At 36.0% G+C, this 24,578-nt stretch overlaps 1 protein-coding gene across 2 annotated transcripts in view; it reads left to right on the top strand.

The window, feature by feature from the left end:
* The window catches only part of CCSER1 (coiled-coil serine rich protein 1), a 723,061-nt gene that overhangs the window by 575,383 nt on the left and 123,100 nt on the right, over positions 1-24,578 (top strand). The window contains exon 10 of one of the 2 annotated variants that reach the window (XM_030016693.1): positions 4,487-4,532. The exons of the other annotated variant lie outside the window; for it this stretch is intronic. Within the exon in view, the coding sequence (XP_029872553.1) occupies positions 4,487-4,532 (46 nt within the window). The remainder of the gene's footprint in view (positions 1-4,486; positions 4,533-24,578) is intronic. 2 annotated transcript variants of the gene reach the window in all.

A 24,578-nucleotide genomic window follows, 5' to 3' on the forward strand; every position in this document is an offset into this window, starting at 1 on the left:
ATTCTTGCATTAACAATGAGGGGATGCTGAGGATATGTTATATGGAGGCAGGAAAGATAAAATAAAAACCTCTCTTATTTTTTCCTTCTGAGGAACAAAGACTGTAGCACTGAATTGTATGTCACAGGAACATATAGAAAAATTAGTCTTTTCCCTGCTTTCAAAGGGAACACACCTAGGGAATCTATCCTAAGCATGAGTTAACTAACTGGTTAGTGCTTAGTTCAGCATCTGATGCTATGGTAAATATTAAATAAATGAATATGGTTGCATAGAGCACTTAAGCCTTTTTTTTTTCTTTCTTTTTTTTTATTCAAAAAAGTGTCTGAATGTACTTTGCATCTACAGACAGAAGATGCTGACTGGTTTAGCACTTCAATTCCAGAGGATGAGCTCTGGCCCTCCCAGACCAGCAGGCCAGCAAGCACTTCAGACTGAAATCTAAATACTTGGGGTTTTTGTGCCACAGGATGTAAGTAGGCAGGAATCAAGACACAAGCAGGTGTATTTTCTCATCATACTGTGTTCATGGGCGACACAGTCCTAAAAACTGTATTTCCCTCATCGGTCTACTGGATAGGCCAGGTATTATAAATGAGGCATCCTGACAGCTTCACTTTTAGAGGCTTCTGGATCTTGATGGATTCTTTCTTGGCTGTTAAGCTCTGAGTTGTCAGGTACTGATGACTCTTTTCTCCTCACCTGTATGTTCAAAGGTGAAATTTAGGAGCTGTCCATTTTTAAACCTTCCCTCCAGAAGGTCTCTGATCACAAACAGCAACTTTTTTTTTCAGTTTCCTTACACTGGCACATTAATTGGCTGATAATGAAGTGTAACTTACTGTGCTCATTAGACCTTTTTGGTATTTGTTGGAAGCATAATGTATGTAGTAACATCAAGAAAATAATTTTTAAAATTTATTCCATGTTAAATGAATTAGCAGAAAGAGATTTATTTATGTATGTTAAGTCAAAAAGGTCTTTAGAACTAATTGAAGTGGTTAGGAAAGGTAAAAGATACAATCACCATGAAAACTTTTTTCCTGCTTCTCATCAGTGACAGCATGGACTTGCTGGGATTTTAGCATTAAAAAATTAAGTGACATTGAGCTGATATATGCAGAGTGATCAACAGCAAAAAAAATCATTTTGCACAGTGATCCTGAGATGTTGAATGTGCACCTGTGTTCTGTGCATTTACATAATAAAGATTTAGAAGATGCCATTGTTAACATGTATTATGTACCCTCTAAAAGAACTTCAAAACATTTTGAATGAAAATGAGTTACATTTAAAATGTATGGGAATGCTTAGTGTACATTAGTGTCCTGTGGTGAACCTAATGTGTGCAACAGTATTTAAAGATGAATCCAAATTCAAACTTTACTGTATACTAAGAGCAATATTTTGAGAGATGCTATTCTGTGAGTGATCTCTTAGTTAAAATTATGCTGCAAAAAGGTAGGGAAGGGTTAGCCACTTAGAAGCTTCAGATGAATGTGCTTTTAGGAATCATTAACTTAGTAACTACAAGGTAACTAGTCATCTACAATGCCTCTGCATTATTAATAGCATTATCTTATCCCTGTGTAAGTGTCTACATTTCTAGGAATCACGGGGCACTTGGAAAACTTAATATAGTATTTACCACTGACGCTATCATGGAAGCCTAGACACCTTTAAGATTAAGTGTTATATGACACAGAGAGGACAGGAAAAAAAAAGCTATATGTGATTAAAACTGTGGAACTACTAAGAGTTCCAGCAGAGCCTGTATTTTCCATGGAGAATATCTGAAACTTGGCTTAGTATTGAAAAAATGCTCCTTATCATTGTGCCAGATGTTACTGAAGGATAACATTTATTTCTGAAATATAAGGGGAAAAAAGGAAAGGAAAGCCTGATTAAAAAATAAAGGCATATATCCTTTTCCCCCTGGCAGGCCATTTACTCTGGAAATCAGAAACATGAAAAAGCAATGCAGTCAAATTCATTGGCATCTTGCTTTTCAGAGGAGCATTATGTCATTAGAAATACATTACTTGAGCGATGTCAGTAGTGATAATAGTAACTAACAATGAATAATTAAATTCCCAATTCTTTGGTTGATGGATTTCTGTAAGTTGAGGCTGTTTAAATGTTTTCTTTTTGACTCATGGGGTGAAAAAATGTAGATGCTACAACACATTCAAAGCATAGGAAAAAAAGTACTTTTCGCTAAATAAGCAAGCAGTCAGCTAACCACTGTCAGACGAATTTATGTTGTGCTTTTTTATATATGGTTTCATAAATCATTTCAATGTCTTTAAATGATGAACTGAAAACTTACTTTCAGGAGGTACCTTAATATAAGGTACCACTGCATACCTCAGCTTTTCTAGAAAGCTGCCTTTAAGCAAAGCAGAAGAGACTATATATAGTTGACAGAATGGGGAGGCTGTGGTACTGCCCTTGTGCAATGTGTATTCTTCAATACTTCTAGCTTTGCTTTAGATGAATACATGTATTCTTAGTATTTCAAATAACTGTATTTTGGTTCCAAAAGACTTAAGAGAGCACTGGAAATAATTGGTAAAGCCTTAGCAGTCACTGAAGAACTGGTTTAAGTGCCGATTATACGGTTAGATTTGGTACCCAAACCAACTTGTCCTCTGGCTACCTTGAGAAGTTAGTTGGAGATAAAGGTGGACTTTGGCAGTGCTGAAATAACTCAACAAATAACTATGGGGTTGGGGGATAGTGCACTTGCAGGGCACTGCCTGCCCTGGAGGGAAGGGCTTTGAGCACATTGCCTGCTTGCACTGTTTGCCTGGTAAATAGGAGAGCTTACTGCCTTTTCCTGGCGTGTATGCAACCTTGGAAACAAGGGAGGCAGCTAGTGGGTTTTTTGCTGCCCCAGGACAAGTTAACACCAGCTTGGCCCCTTGGCTACTTGTTGGGGTGACTGTGACCTCTTACTACAGTTGCAGGAAGGAGTTAGTCTTGGAGTGACAAGCTTGGGGCATAGTGGGACAAATGGTTTCTGCAGAGCTACCCAGCGCTGTATGTGGCCACAGCTTAGTGAGTGGTAGTCTCAGTGGCACAGCCATGGCATCTGAAGTGATGAATAATCCTAATTATTCTGCTTTTCCTTAAATAAAATGGTATGCCAGCAGTGGTGTAAAGACGGTTTCTCTCTGCGGCTTTCTGGATATGCATATGTATGCTTCACTCTTTCTTAGGTAAAGGAAAACAGAATTTTACAAGATCTGAAAGAGAAAACTATCTCAAAGAACAAATACCTAACACTGTCTAAATGCCTGGTAAATCAGTTCCCAGCCTTGAATTCAAAACGATGGTGGACGTCAAATGACTTCAAAGGAAGCCAAGCTCCACTCAAGTCTCATAAGTTTCAGGTGTTTGATTATTTTTTTGTTTTAAGGTAATAAGTGCAACCTAAATTTTATTGTAAGTAGTCATCCTTGACTACCCAGTCCAAATGATCAGTGTGCTCTTTTACATTGGGAAGGAGGATGCAGTCTTGGACACAAATTCGAAGCAAAGCTCTGATTCATGGTCTAGATTGAGAATGAGACAACATAGTTTGTTTTAACACTCCTCCTCAAATTTTGTACACTAGAGTTTCTCTTTAAATAGTCATCCTCTTCATGTCTTTCTGTTATTGGTTTGTTTTTCTGAGTTTGGGGTGTTTTGGGGGGGCGGGTGGGGAGAGTGGGGGTAGGGGATCACATTGGGAAGAGGCTTGCCTACAGATCCCAACTGGTATGACTTGCTTGGCATTTGATTCATATTTTCTTTACATGCACAGTTGGTATTTCAGAGATGTGTGGTAATTGCTGGCATAATACATAAAAGATGAAGCACTCTATCTACTGAAAGAGCATACTGCGTATATTGATCGGGGATTTAATAAAGCTACTTCCTATCAGCTGTCATCAAACTGACCCAGTGAGGACTTGTTAAAGAATTTTGGAGAGCAGGTGAGGAGGAAGTGGCAGGAACCAAACTGTACTGTGCTTGCTCTCCTTCCTACCTGTTTGAAATGTACTTTACCTTCAAACAGTGACAGTATCAGCTAAGACATTGGTGTAATTGAGCCTTCTTATTTTTGTAAAGGAATTCATTTTAATATATACTCTGTACATTGTCCTTTACATCAAATTTAATTTCTGACAAGTGTGAGCATGCCTGTCTTATGCTGATACTTTTTTTCTGTCTTCTTTCTTTCTCACTCTGTTTTTTCTCTCTTTTTGGTTCATTGTGTCTGCTGATGCGTGGATTACTCATGGAACGTTCTCCACTATAATTTATGTTTATCTGAAAATAGGAACTGCAGTTCTTCAGTAATAACAAGCTCCTCTATCTAAACAGTCTCTATTCCGTTTCACTGCCTTCATTTTCTTCATGTCTTGTCATTTTTTTCATTTGCTGCTGCTGTTAATCTGACATCCTTTGCTCCAAAAAAAAAAATGTGTTTTATTTACAGGGCACAGCATTTGGAAGTGCTCCTGTACCTTCTCGCAGGCAATTATGTGAGTCTCTTAAATTCCGCTCTGTGTTGTAAAGATGACTATGTGTTCATGTGCTGTAGCATGGCATGCCAATATAGAGTTAATGCCCCAAGGTCAATATTCAACCGCTGGTGTTGTATATTGCCTGTAACGTGTTTGTAGCTAACAGCTTCTATTGACCCCTTCTTTATTTCTTTGTTGTGTTTTGTTCAACACATCATAAATTGGGGCTGCGCTGTGCACTATAAAGTTGCAAGAAGGGAAGAAATTACCATAATGACTCAAAGTCTGGAGGGGAATAAGAATAATATCCTCAGATCATGTGTTCAACATATTGATGAGTAGCATTGGTAAAACTAAAGACTCTCTCTTTCCTATTCTTCGAATTAATCTCCATTGTGCAAACAAAAAAGAATCTGGGTCTCAAAAAATTAAGAAACGGAAACCCAAACAATAGAGTGTAAGGCAGATGTTACTGAGACCAGCTGTATTTCTTGTAGGACTTTCCTTCTAATTAATTTGAAGAACAAGTCCGTCCCCTGAGTTGTGGAGGAAAGGGAACTTTTATAGAGGGATCTCATTCATTTTTTTCCTTAAATCTATTGGAAGTATTGACAATAGATAACATTTATTTTAAATTAAAATAAAATTCCGCCTCTTGTCCACCCAAACCCCCAAGAAATCACAAATGTAATGTGCTATATATTTTTTTGAAAAAAGAAGAGAAAGGCTTATATTCTAATTCAAGATGATCTCTCTGCTGTTTTAACAGTGTGCGTGTTTGAGTGTGTATATTGAATACATAGATTCTCAGAATACCATCAGACTTTGAGATGAGGACTTTCTTACATTCCTTGAGTCTATTCCTGTCTCTCTCCTCCTACCTTGAGTTAAATGTCCATCCTAAAGGCATTGGCGTCTTCCATATGCATATAATAAGCTACAGCCATGCACTGCATTATTATAATTACTATGCACTGCATCACACCGCTGAATGTCAAATAGATTCATCATAATATAACATTACAGGCTTATTCATAAAATACAGTGCAGTTTGAACGATGCTTCATTGTTGGCAGTCTTGAAACGTGTTGCTTGCATAAATTCACCGATGCTGCTCTTGTGTATTCATAGGAAAACACAGCGTTTGTCTATGAGTGTGGATCTTGCAAAAGTAACAAAAAATTTGATCTGTATATGACTGTCCTTTCTTTTGTGCAATTGTCTAAGATGTTCCTATTCTACTGCATATATCTAAGGGGAGAAAAAAAAATCAAGATGAAACACTGTTCATGAAATATAATTGTGCTCCCATTACAGTTATTTAAGGTATGGTGGAAAGAATTAATATTCTCATTGAATTCTTCAGAAAAACAATGCTGAAGTTATTTTTATCCAATATGTATGACACTTAGCAGTCTGCTAAAATGAAAATTCAAATTGCTATCTGGCTTACTTTCATTTAATTAATCCTGCTACTGGTCTACATGATTAACAACATCAGTGAAGACTTTGGATGCACACCGACATGATAACATGCTTTAACATGCTTAGTTATAAATAATCAGAAGTGTGCATGGTACCACTGTTGACAGCTTCCTTCCTTGTACGGAGGCCCTGTTCAAGATGAATGTTCAAGTGCCACATAATGAAGTGTCTGGGATTTGAACATAAGAAAAGGTGTGGGAAGGGCAGAAAATGTTTTATCTGACAAAGACAGGATAAAATCTGTGTACCTAAATGAAGATGCAGAACTGTGAAGTAAACAGAGGAATGGGTAATGGTTGGGTTAAATATGTGGATGAATAGGTTGGAAGAAGTGGTTAGAAGAATAGCTTAGAAGAAGCTAATCTCCATGATTAGCTGATGAAATAATGGTAAAACTAACATCACTGAAATGGTGAGATGGGAGAAGTAGGTTTAAAACTGCCTATATGGAATGTGTCAGTGGCTTACCTGTGAAGCAAATAGAAGCAAAAGAAACACATAAATAAGGGGATCTGTAACATCGGGGCGGGGGGGAAAGGGGAAAAAAATATTTCAGCCAGCTGTTTTCTGCTTTTATGTGTACTAGGAGGCAAAGATTATATGGAACTATGAATATGTTGTGGCAAAGTTCTTCTAACAAGGAAGCTAAAATTAGAGCTTGAACTTCCTAAGCTTGTCTTCTAGTCATTGGTGGTAACTTTTCTGGTCCTTGCAAATCATTGAATGTTGTTACTGTTCACGTACAAAAATGGGAAATGAGGATGTCTGGGAATCCAGAGCAGGAATGCTACTGGACAAATGCTGTGTCCTATCACATAGAAACTGAAACGTAGGCTATGTTATCTTCCAACTGATATTACCAGTGATCCTACAGTAATTCTACTGCAGTAGAAGAGGCAAGATTGAGTTGATCTGAGTTCACACAAGATGTTTTAGACTACTGGGGACCTGTGGCCGCCTCACCTCTAGAGTGAGCAGGGTAGGCTCAGTGGCGGTGTTGCGACTCACCGGGAAGTCATGCACCTCTGGCCATCTGAAAGGGTCATAGACATTGAGTGGCAACTGTGCCAATGCTGTGTTATGACATTTCCTCTTGTAGCCCAGGGTCAACAGAAGCTGCTGGTGAAACATGGCAAAGTAATGAGCGGTTGAGACTAAGATGCTGTTTATATCACATGTGAAAATAACAAGCTTCTACTGATGGGGCATTTTAACACTCTGGCTATAAACTGTGAGATACTGAGTACAAGGATAACTAATAAATTCCAAAATCTTAGTTGAAACTCTTTTCCACAAGATAAAAACTTGCCTTTTGGAATTTAATAGGTTGCAACTTTGTATCTGTTTTACAATGAAGACACCAACAGAAGTAGAAATAAAGGAACATACAATCCAAACTGACTGTAAATATGAGATCATCTGTAATTAGCAACAGAATAAGACGTAAAGACAGAGGACAAAATGAATGGGGAATCCAAAGCGAATACAGATGTCGTCAGAAGTCCATAATGATAGCTATATGACCCAGCTTTGGTCACTGGAGTACTGCTGACCTAAAAGCAAAATAGAAATTTACAAAATATAGTTATGACTAAATAAAATGTTGTACCAAACCAAAATGCAGCTCCAGATTTTTGGGCAGAATTGCAATATAATTTCCCTAGGGAGAGAAGAGCCGTCATATTTTCTCCTCTCACTTGTCCATTACATGGAGCAGAAGCACAAATACACCAGTGAAACTGGTATACTGTGCAATTTAAACTGCCAGAATATTTTATTTGCAAACTACATGAAGAAGATCAAACCCCACAATTCTGAAAATACACATGTTCATTGCAGGATTTCCTTTAAACTGCACTTTTGTCCTGCAAAAATACATATTGGAGTCAGGGTTTTGAATTTATATCTTCTGTTAAACCAATGGATTAAGATAGTGGGCCTTGCACCAGATGACGAAGCTTTAACTTTTTTATATCTATGGTACTTTTTATCAAGACTTTATTCCAAACGTTTTCTTTGGTAACAGTGGGCAGTACTTTTAAGAAAACGTGTTATCATTTACATGTAATTTGGAGAATGAAATATGCTCTACTAGTTTTGATTAGCACTACTTAGTACAAGAAATCAATGAGAAGAAATATCATAGAAAGAGCCTTGCTATAATAGATGTTCCTGAAACACAGTAGAATCTCAACAAAAATCAATACAGTTATGTGGTACCTGACAATCAACTTTACAGACAGAACAAATTGTATCAGACAATTGAAATAGCCATATTATATCCAAAGAATTTCATACCCTCTAATGATAAGAAAAGTGCCAAAATCTAATGCAGTTAAACTACCCTTTAGGCAGGGGATTTCATACAATGAAGAATTCACTGTTAAAAATAAACCAACCTAACATCAAAATTAAAGGAAGTGAAATCCTTAGTTTGTTGATAAATGGCACTTTAATGTTATAATCTCACAAGCAAAGTTTAATTACTTGGGGCAAACATAAAAACTTCAGAGTTTTTAATTCAGCTGTAGTGATTTTTTAAGGCATAAATTACACCGGAAGATATGTAGAATGGAAATTATGAGAGTTAAATTCCTAGCATGGCTAGTTCAAGTGACAAAACAGTCTTAAAGAAGTAGTTGCCCACTGTCAAGATATTTCAAAGGAGTGGATGACTTCTTTGGTCAACCAGAGGGAGAAAACAAGGAAGGTAGATACAATGCTGAGAGGTTAACTGTTCTCTTGAATGCATTTTTCATGGTGCATTGTGGAGGAAGAAACCTTTTTCATGGGAGCGATTTTCTAATATAGAGAAAAACCTAAGGTGGTAATGGTAAACATGTAAGTTGCAAATGTAAAGATATAAAATGTCCTTTCAGAATTTTAAAGAAATTTAGAAATTAGTAGACTCGCCTACTAGTAAAAATAGATTCTCTTATGAAAAAGTACTGGCGGTCATTTTGTTGTACGGTTGATCAAAATATATGGAGTGAAGAGATATAAGTAGTAGTTTGGTTTAAATAATGCCCTAAAAATGCTTATTAAAAATACCTGCACATTTGTAAAGTACAACCATGGCATTTTTTGCAAATGTTTATCTATCAGAATTCTCTTCTATATATGATAAAAACTGTGAGCATAGGAAAATAAATTCGCATATTTTGAGCTTTATAAGGAAATTTTACCCTCACAGAAGGGTGCAAAACTCTCCCCCCAACCATAGGCCAGATATGAGTTCTCCAGACTGAACAACTGACTAAGAAAATGCTAAATGTCTTAATCTCACACAGGGTCACCAATTTCAGTGATGGGTCTCAAAGTCTATAGTAAGACTGGTATCAGTTATTTGATGGGTTTCAGCTTGAATTGATGCAAATACCTATTGCATCTTTCAGAATAATGACAAAGGTATTTGTATAGTAAAATTTAGGACGACAACATTATTTGGGTTAATCAACCTAAGTATGTTGGAGGCTACTACCTAACTAGGTAGTAAGGTCTAGAAAAAGGTATGTACACGGTAAAACCTTGTGTAGGAGAATTGGAACGATAGCTTTGCTTCAATCCTCAAGGGTGGAAAATCTGGAAGAATGCTCAAAGTCTGAGGCTGTTCAGATGTTCTCTTTGCCATGGCTCCTTCCAAACTTGATGGCAGCTATCCTTCCAAGCCCTGGGTGCTGCTGTTGCTGTGACCAATACTAATTCATTGGGCCACTCTCAGCTGTGCAGATGGGAAGTCCCCAAGCTTCATGCAAAACTGAGCTATCAAAGGCTGTGTCTGCCTTAATCATAGAATCATTTAGGTTGGAAAAGACCCTTATGATTGAGTTCAACAATTAACCTAACACTACAAGGTCCACCACTAAATCATGTCCCTAAGTGCCACGTCTTTTAAATACCTCCAGGGATGGTGACTTTACCACTTCCCTGGGCAGCCTGTCCCAATGCTTGACAACCCTTTTGCTGAAGAAATTTTTCCTCATATCCAATCTAAACCTCCCCTGGCACAATTTGAGGCCGTTTCCTCTTGTCATATTGCTTGTTACTTGGGCGAAGAGACCAACTACCTTTCAGGTAGTTGTAGAGAGCGATAAGGCTCAGCCTCCTTTTCTCCAGGCTAAACAGCCCTCAGCCACTCCTCATAGGACTTGTTCTCTAGACCCTTCACTTCACCAGCTTTGTTGCTCTTCTATATAGTAGTATATATATGTAGTATAACAGAAGCTGATCCAGAGAATGAAGTGGTTGGGGCTGATGTAAAGGGGGAAAAGTTGTCTTTGTCTATCATTTCAGGCTTAAAAATTATAGTTGTGCAGCAATGAATCGGAATAACTCAGTGTCTTAACTCAGTTGAACTCTGCACAGGTAAGATTTTTGTGAGTTCAGGAACCTTACTAACTGCAAGCCAATCCTGGATAGATTCTCTCTTCAAGATTTTGACTGAAATTATGGTTTGAGGAGAGGTAAATTATTATTTCTTAAGTTACTAATTTTCTTACAGGAGGTGTTTAAATGTTTACAAGGTATGCAGAGAAGTGCACTTAGAAGGGTATTTGTGAGGAAAAATGCAAATCTCTTAATTACTGTAAAATAAGTATGTACTTAATCCTACAGAAGTTTAGGTTTATGCCAGTGTGATGTCCATAGATTCAATTACTGTCTGGCTGGAGTTTAGAAATGTATCTGACTAACTGTAAAATACTTTTAACAAAGTAATTAACTCTCAAAAAATTAAGCAACAGTAATATAAATAAATTATGTAAACAGTAATAACCCTCAGCAACTCTTATTTTACATTTTTGGCTCACAATTCTTCATTGTAATATTTCTAAAAATGGCCTCATCTGACAGTCACCTGCTAAATTTAATTTAAAAATTTATTAGAAAATTATTCATTTAACTGAATAATCTTTTGATCAGTTTTTTTTAACTCAGTAATATGTTCTTAGTGATTTAGGCATATTCTATTGTAATCACAAGTGATAGTCCTATTAACTTCAGTGGATGTAAGATCATGCTCTGTTTTTGCAAAATGAGAAAATATATATTCTGACAATAGTTTTATTAATATATTATTATTTTTAAGTCTTTCATTTGTGGGAGAGAAATCTAATTCTTTTAACAGCAGCTCCTGCTTTCAGTCCTGTTTCTATGGAAACAAACATTAGCACAGTGAAAGTTTTTAAGAAGTGATTATTTTAAAACATTGGGGACTGGAGAATTCATTTAAGCAAATTTGGAACCCACTCAAAAAACCATGGAGCTTAGATATAGAACAGAAATAAAAAGTTTTTATGTTATAGCTTAGCATGTGGGTTTTATTTGTCTTTGTTTCTTAATTCCATGATTGAAAAGAAAGATTTTGTCTTAAAAAAATAATTTTTATTGCATTTAGATTGTGCTAGTACAGAACTCCCCAAGAGGTGTATTACACTGAGGGATGTGTTTCTGTACCTAGGAGCATTGAGGAATTTAGAAAAATGAATTTTTGTTTTCATCAGTTTGTGCTTGATGAGGGAGAATAATATTTGTTAGATTGGTATGTACAGTGGTACATTGAAAATCTTCATTTGGTTTACATACTACACCTGAATATGGAAGAAGAAATAAAACAAATACATTGTTGCTATCTTGGCTGTCTTATCCCTGAGCACATTAAAAACACCATGGTCACAGTTGTATTAAAAATCAGATACTGTTTCCTGTTTAAATAAAATAGCCATTCAAAAACTTAGTCTTTCATCATTGAAATAAATAGTCTATCAGGATGAGATTCACTGAATTCATATGCAATCAGTTTTTTCTGTCCTGCTTTGAATTCACGGACTTGATTACACCTTAATCAAGTGAAAGTAGAGTACAGAAGCCATGAGCTGAGGAATTGCTTGTTCTGTTTGTTGTTTCTGCTTTCACTGCCATTATAGTGTATAAAAATGCAATACATTCTTTTACACTTCTATTGAAAGTTAAAAGATGAAAACTAAGGAATCCATTGAAATTAGATAGGCTTTTGTCAAATCAATTTTAAAGCACTAGACAATTTTAAAAAGAAAACCTTCTTTGGGCTTCTTGAACTCTCTCAAGTAGCTGTAATTGTATGTTTTTGGAAGTTCTGTCTTCAAAACATCTGTATAATTCATTATTATAAATGTGTTTTAAAGTAATTCCTATACGAAACACTTTTTAGTCTTCTGGTTTTCTGTAAGCTTTTTTTCCCCTGAAAATGAGCAGAAATGGCAGCCTCCAACAGAAGTTGTTTATGCCCTTTTTTTTTTTTTGTATTTCCATTAGTAATTTCTGTGGTGACTATGTCTGTGGTCACTACAAGAGCGAAGAAGGTCTGTGAGGCCTCTCTTGCTCTAACATTTCTGAAAAATATATATAATTGAAATTATGAATATCTGTTTTCCTAAAGACTGGGCTTTATATTTTCTGCAGAAATTCGTGAAACTTTTACATGAACTCAGGGAATTGTCAATTCCATATCTCTAATGCCAGAGCTTGTGTCTACAAAAAGGTGGCTTTTAACTATAGGTCCTAAACAGTTTGTGACAGCTTACTAGCTGGTTGAGAGTTACTCTTCTTGATAGTGCCAGATGATATGGCAAGGGATGCAGGCCATAAATTACAGCTTGGCAGGTACAAAATGGACATTAGCAAGAACTTTTCTCAGGGAGCATAGTGCAGCTCTGGAACAGGTCACTTAGGTTGTAAAATCTCCATCCTCAAAGGTTTTCAAGACTTGGCCAGGCAGAGGTGTGACTGAGCTCAGTTGGAGTTGGTTGTCCCAAGCAGGAGGCAGGGCAAGATGACCTCCAGAGGCCCGTTCCAGCCAATGTTTCTCTGAGTCTGAGTAATTTGTGGAGCACTTGTAGGGATGGAAAGAAGGGAAAAAAGGCAGTCCTCTGAAGCTGCATCTTTCTTTAGAGTTTAATTTCTTTTTGCAAATTCATGTGCAGTTAATCTAAGAAACTTCAGCTACTAAAACAAGTTGGTTTTTTTTTTTTTTTTTTAAAGAAGTTAATGATTGGATTCAGGTTTTTCAAATGAAATTGACTTTTCAAAACGGTGATACATTTTTTTTTTTAAACCTAAAAATAAGTTTAACACAGTAAATAATTCTTCAATTAAAGTAATATTTCATTTTAGGCCTAACAAAATATTTCTGACTGATCTGATATTTTTCATTCAGGCATTAAACTGAAGAGTCCTTTATTTACCTAATTCTACTTTGAGTAATGAAATTGAATCTCTGATAGATCTCCATCAAGAGTAAACTCAGTGATTGATTTATTCTGAATAAATTACCTATGAAGATAATCCTATTTCCTATTAGTGAATTATCTAAAATCTGACAGTGTTGGTTTTGGGGTTTTTTTCTTGTTTGTTTGGGGTTTTTTTATAACTATTTTGGAATTATAATGAATTGTCAGTATAGGCATATGTTAGCTTATGCTTTGCCAGTGGAGTAATCTCCCTCATTCAGTACTTCCCCTTTTCACCACTGTAATATTGCTGCTGTTCCCGGACTCTTCCACACAAAAACCACTTTTTCTCCAGGTGACTGTCTACTGTGCTATAATAATAGTCACACGTACTTTCAAGTTGCCTATTGTTAAATTTTGCTTTGAAAAACTTTTCCTACTAGCAGCTTAGTTGTTCAATTATTGTAAATATTCTGTTGATCACATAGTTATCAGATGTTTATATAATGAAAGTGTCAGGAAAAGGAAGAAAAACGACTTCCAGAAAATTGAAGCTTTAGCTCGTTACTGAGTATAGTAGGATAGTAGAGTATATAGCAATTCAAGATAAAGTTTCCAGTGAAAGAAACTGCGGTAGAGAAAGGATGCATTAGAATGAACATGAACAATGAATATTATCTGCTGAGAACACATAAAACCTGCAGCTAAAAGGTTCTTTTTCAGGACCATCGAGTGTCAGAGACTTCACGGCTTCAGGTACTGATCTTTTCATTGATGTTGGAACAGACTTAAGTGAAGCAGTCTCAGGCAGAATTTAAACTAAAGCAAATATTTACCTATGTTTTTTCTGATTTAGAGTATGTGCAGTCATGAAAAAAAATGTTATTTCATGATATGAAGAATTACAACATCATTTTATGATGAGGATTTACAGCCTATACACTTGTATTATAGCTACCCTGGGTGACATTCAGCATGTACAATTATGGAGACTGTATTTGCTTTTTGATTATTTGCTTTTTGCTTCATCATTGTAATGGATAGTGCTTTTCTCTCATATGTCACTAAATTAAAAACTATTATATTCATTGTTTTGGTCAGTAGCTCTGTCTTCAGAGGATTAATGAAATTTGGCACTTTTAAAGATGGTTATTTAAATTACTGAATGGCTTAATAGGTAAGTCAATATTAAAAAGTTTTCAAGCCATTCCCATTAGAGTATGTTAAACACAGTGGAGAAATTGTATGAAACTACACGTATTGGCATACTGCTGTTTGTTACATATATGGCTAGAGATATCATGAACATGTTTTGCTTTGGCGTAACTACAGATGTGTATAGGCCGAGTAATGAATGATGCCATTTGTTGCTCTTCTGATATAGCTATTAAACCATTAAGAGTTTTCTGTACTGTATTTAAAACCATTGGATAGATTAAAAAATGCTGCCTTTAATCAACTCCTGGTACAGAAGGCATTCTTTTTTCCCCCCAGAATTCCCTTCTAAGATTAGGCATGTTCAATTATTGCGATCACTTTTGCATTTTATCAACACTGGAAAAAACAGACTGATAGACATTTTACTTCAGATGATTGAAAAGAGTTAAAAGTTGGACTAAAAATATTCACCATTTCTCGATGCCACACAAACATGCTTGCAAATGCACACTTTGCTGTTCTCTCCCTTGCAGAAATGTACCTTTCTAAAGAGAAGCTAGACAAATGGTCCACTCTGTTGTTCCCTCTGCTTTTCCCTTTGTTGTTCATTTTGTCATTTTCCCATAAAATCCATGGATTTTGTATGCTTCATAGACCACTAATTAGAATTACTTGTTTTTAATGTGAGGAAGCAAAACATTGCTAATGTTTGAATTATTCATGGGTATTTATCAAGCTCACCCTAGGAACTGTAAATACAAATAATGTGGTATGATTTGTTAAAAATGAACATGTGGTATCATGCAATTTTGAGTAGCAATGTATATAATACTTTACATGATTATATCAACTCAGTTTATTCCAGTTCATTTGTCTTTCAGTTATTTTTTTAATAAGTTTTTCCTCCTTTTCATCCACTCATTTCTAACATCTGGAAAGTATCTGTTGCTTTACTTTTCTATGAAAGTCAATTCGTTATCGTCATTTGGTCATACTGCTGAAGCTCAAACACACAGGAAGAGACTGAAAGGGTTTATGTGCTTTGTTAGACTCATCTATTGTTGGGAAATAAATATCTGCTGAATGTTTTCTGGAAGCTATTTCAAGCATTTGTTATAAGAAAATACAATAAAAACAGTACTCACTACAAAACCTCATTAAACTTTTCTATAAAGCAACAATAATTTTTACATCCTTTCTCTTCAAAAGGCTAATAATTGCCTTAGTTTTGTTGTTAAAATAGCATATTATATAAAGTTTGCTGCTTCCAGAATTTTATTTAAAAAATAATTGATATTTGTTGACATTTGCCTGCATATCTGATCTTTGGGGTTTTAAAAGACCATCATTCTGAAGAAAATAGATGTAAAAATTAATGTAGTAAAAATAAACTTTACCATATATAATAAAGATGTACTGGGATTTTATTAGTTATTTTAAAATTACAGGTTTGGGCAGCGAAAAATCTTATTCTCTATACTAAAAGGATAGCTGAAGAAACCCAATGGTAATTCCCTAGTGGAAAGAATTGTTCTGTTTCTCTTGTGGGGTTCTGTGGTCACTGTCATTCCTCTACCACAGTCTCCTGCCAGCTGTCTTGACTGAACTCTGGGAATGGCTCCAGACTTGGACTGGAGAACCAGAAAGTAGAAATGCTCTATGACTTGTATCGTATAGGTAACTGAGTGTCCCTTTCCTTCTCTAACAAAAGGATGCAGTATTCCATGGTTTTACAGGTTAAAACTGTAAGAAGGGTTAACAGAGACTATTATTTGTTAGGATAGTGAGTATATGCATAAAGTTGGCCTTATGCTAGCATTTAATATTTTAGTCATCAGATTATCATCATTACCCCTGGGCTGCTTATATTTAGTTTTTATGTGTAGGTTTAGACATTGAAATTAAGCTATCAGGCAATAAGGTAACTGAAGCATGACTCCAAACAAGAAAAATGCCATCACCCATGAAGACAGAAGTGTTTGGAAGGCAAGCATAGGAAGGAGTACAGAGACATGTGGTTCACTAGCTGTATGCAGAAACAATCCGGAAGCATGAATTAACGTGTTTTGGTATTCCTTCCAGGAGGGCTGAGGCTAGATCAGCTTGCACTAGTCATGGGTTTACGTACAGGACAATCCCTAGTGTTTCAGTGTCATCATGTGTCCCTGCCTGCTTCTGGGTTGTCCTTTCAACACCACCTGTTCTATCTGACTGTGTTGTATCTCCTGTAACATCAACAATAGTTCCTGATGTGTAAAGCCTGACTATTCTATTTAATTTATTCATAGTGTCTTTTCAAAAAAGAAATCAAAATCTGTGGGGGTTGAGAAAAGAGACAAAAGTACTGGGGGATCAGCTTGATCTGTACTCATCACTAGCTGGTGTTTTGTAAGGCTCACTAGCTTACAGTTTGTGTCTGAATTTCCACTCTGTGAGCTACTCCTTTTATAGATAAAACCTTGACAGAGATCTTCAGCATGTTGTGGCTTTTCTCACTGGGGCTTGCGGAAAGCTTTTAAAGTTTTGAATTCATTTGTGTGTTGGCTGTCTTGGCCATGTGCTGTGTATCTGCTAGCATCACCTTTGCCTACTCACTCCTACCTGAATGAATTATAAACAGCATAATATATAGTCCATCTTCATTAGAAAGAGAAAAGGTGTCTTCCTGTGAAGAACACACAGGTTGAGGCCAAGCAGGATTTTTTTTTTCTTTTTTTTTTTTCTTTTTTGCTAGCAGCCGGGGCCAGCCTTGAGAATGAAAAGAGTTGCTAGGTGATGAACTCTGAGCTTGGGCTAGCTCTGCATGAACCAGATCTCCTGTCTCCTCAAGCTGTTTGGTAGCCCTCAACTATGGCATGTATGGTGGTGCCCCACACTGGATAATAATCTTGCTTACCAGTTTATGGCTGTAAATAAAACTACAGTCTAGTTGTTATTTTAGCTTCATTGACTGTGTCAACCCTTTCTTGGGTAATGAGCCTATACTGGGTTCAGTAGGAGAAAGCTCAGCTAAAGATTTCTGTTGACCTGTTCACATTCCTTGGCTGGGAAATTTCAAAGAATGAAATTTACTTGTACTATACAAAAGATGATAAAGCTAGGCTGCTGTCACCTAACTGTAAGCACCTGTAGTTTGTCTTTCAGCAGCAGTGATTGTTCATAAGTTGAAAATTATATTTAAAATATTTTATCCAACACATGCTTAACAAAAGTCTTTGCGGATTTATTCTTTGGATTACAATGGAAGGAGCATTCTGATATTTTTCTATTTTTAAGTACACAAAGTATTCATTTTTGTGATGCATTCTTGACCTTACAGAACAATCTAATAGTCAATTATATTAGCAAAATAAGCTGAGTTAATTAAAACAAAATAAAGCAACTGCTACTCTAGGTTGGGAACTGTATGGCTGTACTTTAGCATAACATGAAAGTGTATAAAAAAGAGCAGTACCTCGTTTCTTCTTTTTGTCATCTTAAATTACCCACATGGAGACAGTAGGCATTTGCTGCAGATTTTCATTTTAAATTGTCAACATCCTCATATGGCATGAATAATTAATACAAGTGTAATGACTAGATGCTAGCAATAGCAGTCCTATGTTTATTTCTTTCTACTGGTGCCCCTTGGCTTGACCTCTCAAGCATTCTATGGGAGCAGAACACAGAGACCTGGGAGGTGGGATGCTCACCTGAAAGGCTCTGAGCCTCCCCTCTCAACTTCTACATACAAGATTTTTTTGGGCTAACATGCCTTTCAGTCAGGCAGGCAGTTGTACGTGCTTAACTTCACGAGTGTGAATAGAACAAAATGAGACTATTCCCATGTGTGACTAAATATGTCTGTGTTCCCGGAGCAGGGGTGGGGGTGTTTCCATCCTATGACAGATTTTGTGTTCTGTTGCCTCAGCACTAACCACACAGCAGGAGGATCAGGGCATTTAGGAGGACTTCCTGTGATAGTGAAGGGTTTTTATTAATTTATAAAATGCTTATAAAAACTTGAAAGATCTCACATCCACCTGTCAAACTTACCAGGGAGTTGCACATCCAGATGATCTGTTTAGGAGCAATGGAGCTGCTCCTTTACTGAAAGCTTTAACAATACAATAAATTTGGTTAGATGTCCAGGTCGAATATGAGCACAAGTCTCAAGATTTGAAAAATTATTTCTCTTCTCATCTTTTTGAAGCCTGTAATCTGTCTTTGGATGCAAACACAATCTCTTTTATTATTTATTATGATATTAAATATTATGTTTATGGTAGTATAAGTATCTCAAATATTTTTAAAGGAACTGTCAAGAATAGCCACAGACTAAAATGAAAATCACATCTGGATATTTTACAGTTCATTTTGACTTCAGTGCTAAAATAAATTTAAATGCAATTTGTGCAATAAATCATAGGGAATAAAACAGTAGCGTGAAAAATACCCTGCAGTATTAATTCATCTGATAAGGAAAACTCCTGAGTCTGAGTACTTCTGTGTGCCAAACGTGTGTTTCATTGCCGTAAGCACAGGATGCCTCGCTACAGATTCTGCATTCACGTTTACATTGAGCTATAAAGTACAAAAGGAACCACTGCAGGAAGCAGGCTAATAATGTTGTTTCCTAATGGACTTATAATGTCATGGAACAAAGATTCCCTAAAAATACTTAACTAAATAATTACAGGATGAGGTGCTATATTTTTGTAGTTTTTCTAGTATATTGTTTAAGCAGTTGCCCTGCTTTTGAATAAGGTGGAAAATCAGGAAAGACAAATATGGAGTAATTCTTCGTATTGCTTATTTTATAACTAACTATTTGAAGACTCATTTGGTTTTTTTTTTTACTTTGAAAAACAACAGGCAGAAGGCAATTTAAATACTGTAATTTATCCTTGATGGATGTTGTATTTAAAGCAGCTGAAAGCAAATAATTTGAGCATGTAGTAATTAACATTCTGATCCCACTAAGGGATTTGCATATGCTGACCCTCACCATCCAAATACAGCTCTTAGCACGTATGAGGTCTAGTTCTAGTTTCAGCTGTAAAGGAAAAATGTTACACTTTCCTGTGTTGATTTGATATGAAATGCCAAGAGATTCAACAAAACTTTTTCTAGCACATTCAGATTTTGGTGGCCAAATCTGTTGCTACAAAGAAAATTTGCAAACTTCCCTTTGGGAGGGCGCAAAAAGAGTCATGACCCAGTGACTTGTCAAGCCTTATCCTTAGCCTAAATGATACGAACCAAATATTACATGATTTATATAAATCCTTATGATTGCTGATGATGTGGAGTCCCAGGCACAGTGTGTTTTCCCTATTCTGTTTTTCTGAATGCTTGTTGGAGAAGAATCAATGACACCAGAGGGACTCTGCTGCCTTTAACTGATTTCCTCAATGGCAGTACGGCTGTAGTGTAAGGAGGTTTTGCCAAGTGTGTGGTGTGAAATGGCTGTTCGGCTCCCCTGGAATCTGGATCAAAATGTCGAGAAATGCAAAAGGCAGGTTTGTGTTCTTTTTTTCCCATGGGATCCTGCAGCCATATAGTCATATTTTATGTATGTATTTTTTATAACACCTTATTGAACAGCATGGTCTTGCATCGCTTCTTCACAGACGTCTCCTAGCGAGAGAGAAGCTGTGGATGAAATGCGCTGGTGACGCTAAGATACAAAGCTGTTTTCTTCAAAAAAGAAAGTCCAGGACTGGTTATACGTGATCAGTGTGAAGTTGTTGGCTTGCGTTTTAGGCAGTAGCTCAACCTCTGTTACACCGAGTAAATAAGCAGTACTTTGAAAGTGCACATTTGTAAAGAAAAAGGTATGAAATTATAAAAGATAGCCAATTTCGGGAAAAACAATTCCGTCTACATATAGTCCATGCACTTTTGCCCAATTTTATTTTTTTTTTTTCCTAAAAGGACTGGTTTAGATAATAATGAGCTTTATAGGCTAATCCCTTGGTATTTTAGACATGTTATTTCCTAAATGCCTGTGTTTACTTTCTGCTGTCATTAATGGATTTCAAACTTTTTCCAATTATATGTATGGGGAAAAAAAGACTCTTCATATTATAAAATACTTCTATGCCTTTATTGCCAATTAAGGGAACATGCTGAACTCTTATTTCTTGTTCTTGTTAGAGAGCATTACCTAGCAAATAACTGAATTGTTTTGATGTAGGAAGCTACTGACAGAATGAATATTGAAGTTACAAAGGATTCTTTTCTCAGCAGTGGGATCATCTTTCTAATACTGACTTTGTAATAAAACTTTGAAGTTACAAGCTTCCTTTTGTTTGTAGTATCTCAATAACAGCATATGCCAGATGTCGTCTTCCTTAAAACTCTGCACTTGTGAAACTGAGTTTACGTGAATTTGCACTACCTTGTAGCGTTTAGGTTAATTCTGAAATTAAGCTCATCTCTTTCAGCCATTCAAGTTAATCTTGCTTGAGAGAGAAACAGTATCTCTGAGTAAAGTAAAATTAGGAAAATTATAAATGAAACAAATACTTAAAACTAAAAGATGCTTTTTGGATATCTAAAGATGAAGTAATAAATAATTTCAGTTTAGGTACTGCTTTCTTTTCATTCACCCTTTTATTTCTCTGGCTAGACTTTAAGTGAACATCTAAGCCTTTCTGAAAGGGCACTGATGGCTATCTGGAGCCATTTGAAAGCTATTATTGAAGAAAATATGTGTACTTTGATATCCATAAGCTATAGTATGCTTAATGATTGCATTTAAAAGTAACTTACCGCCATGCCATCATGTGACTGCAGTCTTTTCTTGGCTCACAGGTTAACTTATCAGGGTTGTGTAACAAAGAATAAAAAAGATTTTTTTAAAAACATTTTCTCTCTATTGTGGTATTAAAATACAAAACAGAATCAATGTTTGGGAACCGGTGTATGAATTGTGAGGCCTAACTGTGCAGAATATGTTCACAAAACCAAGTGTAAGTAGAAATCAGTTCTTAAAATGATCCAATAGTTGGTTTTGGGTTGGTTTCCCCACCCTCCATGAGTAATTTCAAGTGGCTTAAATTGTTTATATAGCTAACAGGGTTGTGCTTGTGTTACTGTGATAGTCGACAGTCCATGATAGAATTAGTATCTGTTGGTCACCTACTGACTATTGTCCAGCTACCCTTTGAGCAGCTGTGCTGTACAGTGCCTATGTGAGCTGTGGTGGGGCTTCTTGTTTCTTCTGCAGCCCTGTGAAATCCCCAGGCACGTTCAGCATCTCTAAAAGGTGTATCTGCTGTATCAGAACACATATTTCAATAGCATTCATTTTTTAATTATAACATAAATGTGTAGCTTATTACAAAATAAATATCAGTGAAAATATACATTGCATTTAGAAACAATGCAATGAGTAATTTTACTCTAATAAGGCTTTCTGAATACATGGAGCACTATTATCATAGCAGTTAAAATAACTTGAAAAGGCTGACTATTGCTTATGGTATTTCTTAATGTCGTACCAGACCTTTTCATTTAGATTCATAATACATGTTTATGCAAGCCCTCAAAATAGTTTTGTTTGGAGTAAAACATCTATTTTGTGATAATATATTCACTTGAAATAGAATTAGAGAAATCCGGAAAAAAATACACCTTAAAACTTAGTTGAAGCTGATTTTCAAGTAGTTCAGTATGAGCAGAAAATGAAGAAATATTGGGCCAGTGACCTCATAAGATGAAAAGGAAGGAAGGAAAAAATCAGGATGCAAAATATTCTCTGGGTAGTTTGACCGTTTACTTCCCCTCTGTCACCCTACTAGCCTTACCGAGTGCTTTCAAAATGACACATAATTGCTGTTCTTACTCCCTTTCTGGTACAATTTGACATTAATGTATTTGAAGATATAGCACATTATGTGCTAACCATTCAGAATCAGTAGTGAAAATAAAAATAAAAAAATCAGATTGACAGAATTTAACATCGGTTTCTACAGTTTGAAGAAGTGTGGATGTGTAAATACATTTTCTGGAAGAAATAACTTTCCATGTTCTCGTTACTGTTTGCATTTTCTCATAGGTCAAATGATTTTAGTAAGCTGGCCGAATTATTTTAGTAAGCATTGGGAAGATACATGATTAATTAAAACAATGAGAAAAGCCACAAGGGAAGTTAATATCTGTTTACTCTTGTTGTCATTACCATAAGAACTTCTATGGCTTCAGTGGTAATTCTTTCAGAAGAGTGAGTTATATCAGAAAAGAGCAGTCAGTATCAATGCTGCATCACTTGTTACCAGAAACAAGCCAGTAAGTCTTGACCAGCTTATCCTTTACTAGAAATGAATTACCATTTTACATTTCGAAGACTAAAATGAGAGGTGAAACTGTGTTGCCATGATGTTACCCTTCTTGCAGGACTCTGGACAAAACAACTGATTCAGGCTCTTTTAGCATTACATTATACTTCTTATCTAAACTGAACATAGTTTAAGCTATGCCCTTTCAGTTAAGGTGAAGGGGAAGGTAAGAGTCAAAACACCACTTTTCATTCCCATCAGTCCAGATCTGCATGGCCATGCTTTTGGCTCCACAGCTGGGTTGTCTTACAAGGTCAAATCCTCTGCCCCATGGAGGCAGCTGGTGAGGTTATAAAGCAGGGTATCTGACTGTTTTCCTGGGAAAAAAAAAAAAAAAAAAAAAAAAAAGATTTCCTTGTTTAATTTCATGCTGCAGTCAGCTAACTGCCTCACTACATTTACCAAGAGTTATGTAAATTTGAGCCCTGCTAAAGTAGCTTAAGATGTTTATCTAAAGCTTATACAGTCAACCTTAAAGCTACACACGGAGATGGAGATCTTGCAAGCATAAAGGCAGGCTTCAGCATCACCTCTTATTGTCCCAAGAAAAATTCCTGAGAACTATTTTTCTCATGTGAATGGTGGCAACCCCATTTATCATCATACCAGGAAACGTATCTGTAATTTTAGAGTGCAATCTTCCACTTAAGATATTTTTAGGCCAGGTTTAAAAAGGGGACCTCCTCAAGCTTGGGCAAATACTGGATCATTTCACCTTATCACAGGCTTTTTTCCTCCTCGATCACCAGCCATCACTCAGAAAACAATGCAAGTCCTCGTAGGTAAACAGAATAGTGCGCAATTAGACCTCTGAAGGAAAACATAAAATACACCATGCGGTTTTACATTCCCAACTGAAATCAATGGTACGAATGCAAGTCTGTAAAACCAGACAGATTTGTTGCAATCCTATTTCCAACACATGTTTTGCAAAGGCTTCAGGGTGATTCACATTACAAAATTTTGCATGCTGGTTTCACCTTGAGATCCTGACATCAAAAATATTAAATGCTTCTTTGTGCTTCAGGCAAACATTAACAGCTTTTTTCAGACTTAGCTTAAGTTCTCCTTATCTTTTTTTATCAGGTAGCCTCAGAGATCTAAATTTTGCTTTGAATTTTATAAGTTCATTGTAAATTTAACTGAATAGAAGTATAAACTATAATTTTCTCAATAAGAAAATTTAAGTGCTTAGTTTGTTGCTTTTCCTGGACACTGAAATGCTGGTCCACTGATATCAATGATTTTAGCATTTGGTCCACTGGCATTAATGATTTTAGATTTACCAGGGTTTTAATTTTTTTTTTTTTTTTTGTCAGTTATAGTTTTTCCTTGGTGGTTTGCATCTGTGGGAGTAATTTTGAGGTGCTTGACATTTATAAATATACATTCCATAGGTTTAAAGTCACATACCTGCTTAAGACCAACTGTGGTTCATAATAGGTAGCGTGATTAGACATTGTTATCTTTTTGTAAATTGGTATAAGCTTATGATTTTAATTAAATTATGATTTATAACATTGCTATTAATTCACAGTTTATGTAATGACAGAATGGGGCAAGCACCATTCTCTACCCTGATCACTGAATGACTAAGTTGAAGGAGAGAGACAAGTATTCTTGTCCTTCTGATTTAGCGGGAGAGCTACACCAAATCTTACACAAAGTAGGGCTGTAAATACTTTCTTTGAAGTATGAACAGTAACACATTTTAAATAAAATAATTTAAATATAATTATAGATGAGGCTTAACATCTTCAAACTACATTACTAGGTTGTGCCCAGCCCAAGTCAGGCCAAAAAGTGAGACTATGTTTGTATGACTTTTCTTGAAAGTCTGTCGACATGAGAAATAATTTTGGTACTTTCCCACTCCCTTATAAATCATTTGA

This window comes from Aquila chrysaetos, chromosome 1, assembly GCF_900496995.4.
Source record: "Aquila chrysaetos chrysaetos chromosome 1, bAquChr1.4, whole genome shotgun sequence".
Classification (NCBI taxonomy): domain Eukaryota; kingdom Metazoa; phylum Chordata; class Aves; order Accipitriformes; family Accipitridae; genus Aquila; species Aquila chrysaetos.